The following is a 9,223-nucleotide window of genomic DNA, read 5'->3' as shown; positions in this document are numbered from 1 at the left end:
TAGCACTATTCATTATGAAGTCGCATTCAAAATTTAAATTTTATGAATTACGATTCGAAATTCTACCCCTTTAATTAATTTCTTCTAAGTTGGGTTCTAAATCTGTAATTTTTGCTTGTTCAATGAGTTTTTGTAACTTGTAATATATATAGTCTCTATCTAAGCCATCACTAGATTGCTTCTTCTTTTTTACGAAGGAGAATTGCTTATACAAAGATATGATTAATCTTTTTGTTTTCTCCATTAAGAGGAACATTCAATATGATCTTGGAATTTGGATTAGCAGCCAGCTGTTAGTTAATTAATCATTATAATTAAAGAGCAACACTTTTATAATTCAGATCTGCAAATCACAATACGTGCTAATTCCTAATGTATATTATACGTACTAATCATAATGCTCAACAAAAACCAATTAATAGATAATGGCTCAATTATGGAGATTGAAGATGACTGATTCAGCATCTTCTAAAGAAAATGCTGACAGAGATATGAGTCTGCAAGAAAAAAAATGTGCAAGGATATTATATATTATTTTAAAAATTTTCAAGTCTAACTTAAATTATATCTCTTAAATTTATTTATCTATCATATATTTGATTGTCCTTGACATATAATTGTGTTCATGTGCATTATGAAGACCTCAATTGAATTATTAGATAGAGTTCGTCCCTAACAAGGTATATTTTTCCTATTTTAGTTAGAGGTATCGAGTTAGAATTTAAAAAAAAAAAAATAAGAAGTTGGTGAAGAATATCTTCCTTTACATATATGATGGACACTGCATGACATGAATTTGAATCGATTGCTAGCGAATCCGAAAACCAAACAGTTATTATATAATATCTAAAAGTAATTTTAACACTCATGATTAGTAGTATTATAATCTATTGATAATGTATCTTGGTCACTATGAAAGTTACTTAATATTTTTTTAATTTTTCTACCAATGTTGCAAGCTTATTAATATTTAGTGCAGCAAGAATATCACCATCCACACCTTTAATGCCGATGCTTTTATTTTATTTTTTCACAAGCACATTTTTGGAGCTTATTAAATTCCTATAGATTAACATTTATCCATTCCATTTTCTTTTTAATTCCTTTAGATTAACATTATTCCATTTTCTTTCATTTCTTTTTAATCTTACCAAAATAACAATATATATACGCATTATAATCTCACAAATGGGAGTGCTGAATGTGATAGCAAAAAACAGAAACTATTTTACGAAAAGATAATAAGTAATAAATAAATTAACAATCTATTTTTAAGTGTCTATAGTATTTCCACCAACTGCAGTGGTTACAAATATAAGCATATTATACATCATTTCTAAAACCTACCTAACAAATGAATCTCCCCCTCCTAAACCTAATCCCAATCTTAATTCAAATTAAAAATATAAAGTAAAAAAATCAAACAAAATTCTAAAATAACCTCAAATTAAAAATCTTATATCTAAATTTGTGGCTATAAAGTTCCCTCTCATTCCACCAATAATAAGGTGAGTAGGTGTTTGTCAAATAAATTGACACGTAAGCATTCTTTCAAAGTGACTCATTTCCTCGTCACATGGGCCCATAGATGTGGGTCACAAGGCCCAATTAAATGGGTCCACAACGTGATACAACACCCCCAAATTCCGACAAAATCAGAAGGGCCGGGCCGGGCTGGGCTTCGGCCTACTATTTTTTGGGTGTTGGCAAAAAAAAGTTAGAAGAGGTGACGATGCAACTGGAAAGTGGCGGTCAAGAAGGCGACGGCACCGGCTATGGCCGGTGAACTGATCACGTGCATGCACGTGGTTGAAGATGCAGTGCTTACATCCCATGCACCATCGTATACCATAGAGTTGTCCATTGTTGATGATGGTTTATTATCGTTGTTGTTCTTGTCGTCTGGTTCTTGGCTTTGTCCACCTGATGATGATGATGACTTTTGGCTGCAATGTAATGAATAATCGAGTCAGTTACACGAATCTTCATGTATATAATCGACATTAATTTACTTATTATTTGCACGGTTGCATAGTGAGAATATATATCGGTCTCAAATTCAGTTAAAAGAGATAAGTTGACAACAGCATTAGTCATATATTCAATGTAATTTTTCGTATATGGAGGCCAAAGTGAGTGCTGTTTATTTATTTAGTCTTCACATTTACAGATTTTAATCTTAAGATAGTAAAATTATTCTCGATAAACCTTTTTAACTTAAATAAATATCACAAACAATTGAATTATTGAACTGCCCACTAGACAGGCTAATTGGCTACCTTGAGTTTCCAATGGGCAACTTGCCTAAAGATGACAATTCAGAGCGTTGGGTTCAGAGAATCACTCTAAGCCGTTCAAGTTTGATATTTTCCCAATTCCCAATGCTGACTTAGTTATCAATAATAAAGTACAAAAAGTATCCCTACAAAGTGATATCACAGGTTATGTTGAAGGGGACTAAAATACCCCTACTGCTTGCCACCCCCAGGTCAGTAAGTCACATACCCCTATAAATGATATCACATGAGATATTTTCTCTTTACATTGAAAGTCACGTCCCAACGTTCCATTTGACAGGAGGCCACATTCCTCACTCCGATCCCAATTTGTTCCCCCTCATTTTTGTAAATAAAGAAGATTAATCTTGTTAATAAAAATGATTAACAAAGAAGATAAGTAAATCTCTAGTCATGTAGAATTCTTATTTAAATAATTAATAATAGTTCAGCATTAAAAACAAGTGTGATATCACGTTACCGGTCAATATTGACTTGCCACACTTCTAATCGCATGCCTCGGTGACTTATTATAGACAATTGACTTAATTAAGGAACCCATTGCTATCTCAGACTCCACTAGATGGAAATTTAGTGAGTATGTTGTTGTGTTGGAGCTATCTCAACATAATATTTTAGCTTGGTAGAAACAAACTCAAATATAATGACAATTTAGTTATATCACTCAACAAAATCAAATTAAAAAAAAACAATTAGCACATGAAAATTAAACCATTTACTCCAATAATTTTTAGTTTAAATTAAGAAAAGAAGGATTTAAGTAAATTTACCTGGTATTAGGAGAAGGACAAAAAGTGATGAGATAATTACTGGCACCAGCACAAGTAAAAGTACTTGTTTTATCATCATAAGCAAAGCTATAAGCACTTGGACAAGCTTTCTTAAACAACATGGAATACGACGACGGTTTACATGTGTTGGGATTATTATACGCCCTGGCACAACAATATTCATCTTGTCCGAATGCTTCACACGCGCTTTTACACGCGACATTCTCACCACCCACGCTCTGTACTTTCAACTCCGATGGACACGCGCCGTTCAAATCCACAACACATCCGGTCGCCGTACAGTTGTTTCCGGTTCCACCTTGTGGTACTACAAGCATTGGTAAGTTGTACCTATTGATGTAATATATATTAATAATTAAATTACAATCAAAAAATAAAAAGTACAAAATAAATAAATAATATATATTTGGTCCTATTTTATATGATATTTTTTTTGATAGGATGAAGAAAGTAAGAAATAAATAAAAAACTTTATGAAACTAACAAATTACCTTTTAGAAAATAAACGTATTTTCTTTAAAATTAAATAGGATCAATAACAATAAAAGAGCAATTACGTCTACAAATAGTTACTACCAAATAAGGAAAGTTAACATTGACAGGTCAAAATAGAAAGCATGCTACGTAAAGTTAGACATAACCGGTAAACATGCTCTTTAACTTGCATTTATATCCTTCAATTTTGTATGTGTATAAATAGTCATTTTAATTTATACAAAGTTGAATAAATAGATACGTGCATCTGATGTAGCAGTCTTATATGGTTAATTTGTGCCCCCATGACATCTAATATGTCCACTTATTCAATTTTATATAAATTTATGTACATACATATATCCAAAATTAAAGATTATAAAATATGACCTATATTTATCTGTTATGTCTATAATTAAATTAAAACTCTGATATATCACTTTTTTTAAGAAATTCAACCTATGTGACATATAAGTCGATTCAGCAAAAGCACTCTTGATTTGTCCTCTCTAAAATACGACGACGCAATACCTTCTTATATTAAATAAAGATTGAGACGACAATATAAAAAACAAACCCTCAGCAATAAGATTGAAGTTCAGTTATTCAATCAATTGAGTTATTAAATTTTCCCGCCAAACACCGACATTCATAAAAATGTACATTAATACTTCTTTGTCCTAAATTATTTGTCTCAAATTTTTTAATTTTACTTGTATTTTCTCATTAATTAAGAAAAAATAAAAAAAAATCTACGTTTTAACTCTTTGCATTAATTTTTTTTTTTTTAAATTAAAATGTAAACGTTATTTAATAAGGTAGATCTCAATTTGGAACGGATAACATGGAACAGAGATAGTATAAAATAAAAAAAAACATTAAAATGCTCTTACCCATCGACTAAACTAACGTCGAAGAAATCCATGCCGCCGGAGCCATCGAGTGTGAATTCAGCTAGTGTTGCCGGCGGTGCTGCGTTACCGCCGGCGCATTCCAGTTTACCGGAACCGCAATCTCCAGTGGCGCAGGTAAATTTTCCGGTGGAATCTTCGGTACAATGTGTACGGCCCCAGAATCTACCACCCCATGAAGAGGGAACAGTAATTGTTCTCGATTCACCTCTTTGTAGAGCAAAGCCTGTTGTAGAAAGTGGTGCAATTCCGGCGTTGGATAATAATCCCGGCCATATTGTTTGTTGGCATTTGTTCACCATTGTAAATGTTGCAGCTGAATTTGCACCTGAATTTCAATGAATTCAAAAATAAAAATCAAATCTTTGAACATTAAATTGATCTAAAACGAACTCTTAAAGATAAAATTGATCTGAAATAGAAGCTAATAAAGATAAAAGTGAAAGCTTTTATGCATAAAATTCTAGTTAATTTTCCTTTTTTAGTATAAAACTTTGGGATTAAAGAGGTGTCAACACTAAAACAGAGCAAATAAACAGAGTTTGACCTTACAAATGGGAATGTACTGGTCCAATACTTCATACCCAAGAAGCAAAAATCAAATCTTGCACATTATTTGTACAAAATGAACATTATTTTGTCTTTTTTTAATTGTCAAACATTATTACCTGTAATGAAGAGAAACAGAGCAAAGGAACAGAGCAATTTCACTTGTGCCATTGGAGATTTTATTTAACTATATGATAAATGTAGAAGAAGAAGGTGGGGAATACTATTAAATAATGGTAAAAAATGGAATCAAAATCCCTAGCCTCCTTCTTCTTCTTCTTCTCCTTGGGAAGGATAAATGTTAGGGGGTTTCTGGTAAGAGGAAATGGAAGGAGCCATTTATAGAGAAAAATAAAGAAAGTGTAACGTTGAAGGAGTGTGGGACCAATGAAGTAGTAATCACTATTTTACTTATAATACTCTCTTATTTCGGTTTAGTTGATCCCTTATTAAAAATATTTATTTCAATTTACTCTCTTTATTTCATTTTATTTGACTTTTATTTTAAAAATATTTGTTTCAATTTAATTGTCTCTTTTGATGAAATCAAAAGTATTTTATTATGTTCTTTTAATACTATCCTTAACATTAAATGACTAAACAAAATATATTTACTCAAATTTATATTTTCAAAGCATAATTAATAAGATTAATTTATTAAAATAAACGCCTAATAAATACTTTCTCCGTCTCAAATTTCTTAATTTAATGAAGTATTTTATTAAGTGCATTATCAAGTAAAAAAGGGCAAACTATTTTAAAACAAAGGAAGTACTTGTCACTTTGATGAAATCAAGAGTATTTTATTATGTTATTTCAATATTATCTTCAACATTAAATGATTAAATAAAATGTATTTATTCAAATTTATATTTTTAAAACATAATTAATAATACTAATTTGATAAAATAGATCCCTAATTAATATTTTGTCAATGGCCGTAGGAAAGTCCAATTTGCATTTGTCATTCTTCTTTTTGGGTATAAATTGCTTTTGATTATTGTTGATACATTTATATTTTCAATTTGTTTGATCTAAGAAAAAGGATTCTTAAATTTAAAAAATTAAATATATTATTTGAAAAGTTAATACTAAAAAAAAGTTCAGTTCAGTATATTAAAGCTTTTACAATAAAAGTTATGACTAAAATTACTAAAAAGGAAAAATAACTTTTTTGAAACGAATTAAAAAAACAGATTAAACAAAATTGAAAAAGAAGGTATTTTCTATTTTTCACCTGTCGGAGAAAAAGAAAAATACACGTTGTCTTCTTTAACCGTTTTACTGCACTCTTACGTATTCATGTTAGTTTCCATTTTCTTTTTGTCGTTTTTTAACATTTCATCCTACAGTTTCATTCTTCAACAATCCTCACGTGTTTTATATAGAATTTTTTTGAAAATTAATAAAAATAAAAAAATAATAATTTCAGAATAAAATACGAGTTTATTTGATTGCACAAGAGATATCAACCCCATCAAATGTAAAATAACAGAATTAGTTACTCCATAAAACATATAGAAATATCTTATACACCAAATAAGTTTTTTGAGTTCCATCTTTTAACGTTGTTAATATTGAACTTATTATAAATTTAAAGATAAGTAATCAAACTTTCTAAATGTCGTAATTTTGAAAAATTGAACATAAATTACATATGATCGTGGTGCTATCGACCTGTATTCACCGATGTTTTTGAGTTAGCTTTTACAATTGAATTAGACCTAATATCAATTTTCTTATAAGACTATTTGCCCTTTTCATTTAAATTAGATTATAAGTTCACTTTGCAACTAAATAATACAGTAGAAATTTATGATGTACATTCGACTTTAGTTGAGGGAATAATGAATTGTCCTCGTAGTTAGGTATGTTTGGTAATTCTCATTAATGAGTTAGTGAGGAAATAGGTTATTATAATTTTTTTACCTCATGTACTAACTATTTTACACTTCTCTTAGAACATTTTAAAAATAGATTCGAAGTGTTACGTAATGGGAAATATTGCGTCATTAAATGATTCCTTCCACATTTCTTTCTTTATCGTAAAGTATTGGACTCTCTAATTTCAACAGAGGAATATGATTATCAGCAGACATGATTAAAAAAAAAAAAAATATGTGGTTATAATAGGTGTGGAACCCCTTCAAATTAGTTGTTTTGAATATTGAACCCTTTTACTTGAAATCCTGACTCTGCCTCTGATTATCAGTCCTGTTATAACAGTTCTAAGGGATCAATTTAGAAGAAAAAAAAACCAAAAAAAAAATTAAGTTACCGCTATAATTTAGGCTTTCCCATTTTCTTTATTAAATCTATAAGCTAATACTAATAATTTAACGTTACTACGTGTAGACAAAGTTATTTTACATCTCCAATTTCGAAGGTATCATAAAAAAAAAGGGAGGAAATGGCGTTTGTTCTTTCTTTTTAATATACAATTTTCTATTTATTGCACCGTTTCTTGTTCGTGGTGTTGAGTGATGTCTATGATTTCGGATAGATAGCTTTTAGTATTATCTTGTGGTTGTAGTATTATTTTGCAAATTGTACTAGTTTATATGCATTTATGATTTGTGTTTGTTATACCACTATCGGTCCTAAGTCAGGGGTCTATCGGAAACAGTTTCTCTACATCATATGAGGTAGTGGTATAATCTGCGTACACTCTATCCTCCATAGACCTTACGATGTGGGAATACACGGGACATGTTGTTTTCTGTTTTTTGCACTATCTTCATATAACAACAAAGATGGTACAATTACAACTTCAAAAATTCTGTCAATTTGGAAACCAAATTATTGGATTAAGATTTTTGTCAAATGGAGACTTAGGGTGTGTTTGTGTGGAGGAAAACATCCTATTTTTTAATATTCGATTGGTTATAATTTTTTAAAATATTTTTTTAGAGATGTTTTTTATTTTTTCAAAATGAGAAAAATAACTTCCCTAATATAAGTAGGTAAAACAAGTTTCACAACTGAGGTTTTACATTAATTATGTCTTCCTATCTTCCAATATGCCTCACCTCCACCCAACACAAAATGTCAATTTTGTACGTTTTTGGTAATTCCTTGTACGTCAATTATGTCATTATCCTCGAATTAACACTAGCGTATACAACTTGATATCGAATTATGAAGTGCACGATCCATTTTATTTTTCATAAATAGAAATTGTTATGTGGATTGTGGAGTATGAAATCTTGTAAGCAAATATTAGTCTATCAATTGCGTTTAATGAAGAGATTATGGTCGAAAAATACTTGGAACTATATTATTTTTTTCCGTTAGTTTCACACTCAGCTATCAGCTATATTTTTTTTTTTCTACTAAAACTATCATCAATTATATCATTTTCTTACATGAACTATCACCAACAATTTATATATTTAAACAAACCTAGTTATGTAGAGATGGTGATGCTCATGTTTTAGAAAGGAACTGCTGATCATTGTTTGTCTAATCAGCTTCGAGGTATGCTTTAATATATAAATGTAATAGTTTATACAGAAAAATAGAACAACTGATAATTAAGATATTAAACACGCGAAAAAATAATTATAATTCAAATATATTATTATTGACTATTGACTATTGATTCTTTAATGAATATTATGTATATATTTTTTGGTGAAAAATATTACTCTCTTCGTTTAAAAAAAATGATCTATTTTGACCTAACACAAAACTTAAGAAAATAAAAAATACTGTTGAATTTTGTTACCTTAAATTAAAGTTGTGTGAAATGTATCAAAATATTCTTTAATCCTATGATCCTAAATATGTCATGTGAAAAATTGAAATTAAAGTATTATCAAAAAAGGAAAAAAGTGATTCTGTTTTTAAACGGAAAATGTACTATGTATCATGGCATGTCAAATTGACAAAATGTCACTTCGTTCATTAATTTTGATTGAAGATGGGCTAGCAATTAGCAAAACCTTATAATAGACTGAACAAAAAAGTCTAATACGAATAATGATAATAATAATAAAAACTAAAAATTATACAAATACATAACTTATATTTTTAATATTACAAAAAATTTCAACTCCCTAAACATATTATAAAAATTTCAACAAATATACAGATTGCTATGTATATGTCGGCTATACTATGTATATTAATAGAGAGAGTGAGTAAAGGAATTAAAAAAGTGAGAGATAATTACTTTTAAAAGGGTTGATATTTATCTTAT

At 29.3% G+C, this 9,223-nt stretch overlaps 1 protein-coding gene across 1 annotated transcript; it reads right to left on the bottom strand.

Annotated features, from left to right (window-relative positions):
- Window positions 1-1,246: 1,246 nt before the first annotated feature.
- Window positions 1,247-5,399, bottom strand: LOC107866870 (thaumatin-like protein 1b). The gene is made up of 4 exons (XM_016712877.2): window positions 5,142-5,399; window positions 4,456-4,801; window positions 3,068-3,418; window positions 1,247-1,946 (listed from the first exon to the last, which is right to left on the bottom strand). Exons 1-4 carry the CDS (start codon window positions 5,191-5,193, stop codon window positions 1,718-1,720), a joined length of 978 nt encoding a protein of 325 aa, XP_016568363.2. The 5' UTR covers window positions 5,194-5,399; the 3' UTR covers window positions 1,247-1,717.
- Window positions 5,400-9,223: the final 3,824 nt, after the last annotated feature.

The sequence above is a fragment of the Capsicum annuum genome, chromosome 4, assembly GCF_002878395.1.
Source record: "Capsicum annuum cultivar UCD-10X-F1 chromosome 4, UCD10Xv1.1, whole genome shotgun sequence".
Lineage (NCBI taxonomy): Eukaryota > Viridiplantae > Streptophyta > Magnoliopsida > Solanales > Solanaceae > Capsicum > Capsicum annuum.
Note: the sequence above shows the minus strand (reverse complement) of the source record. Positions and strands in the feature narration are given on the sequence as shown.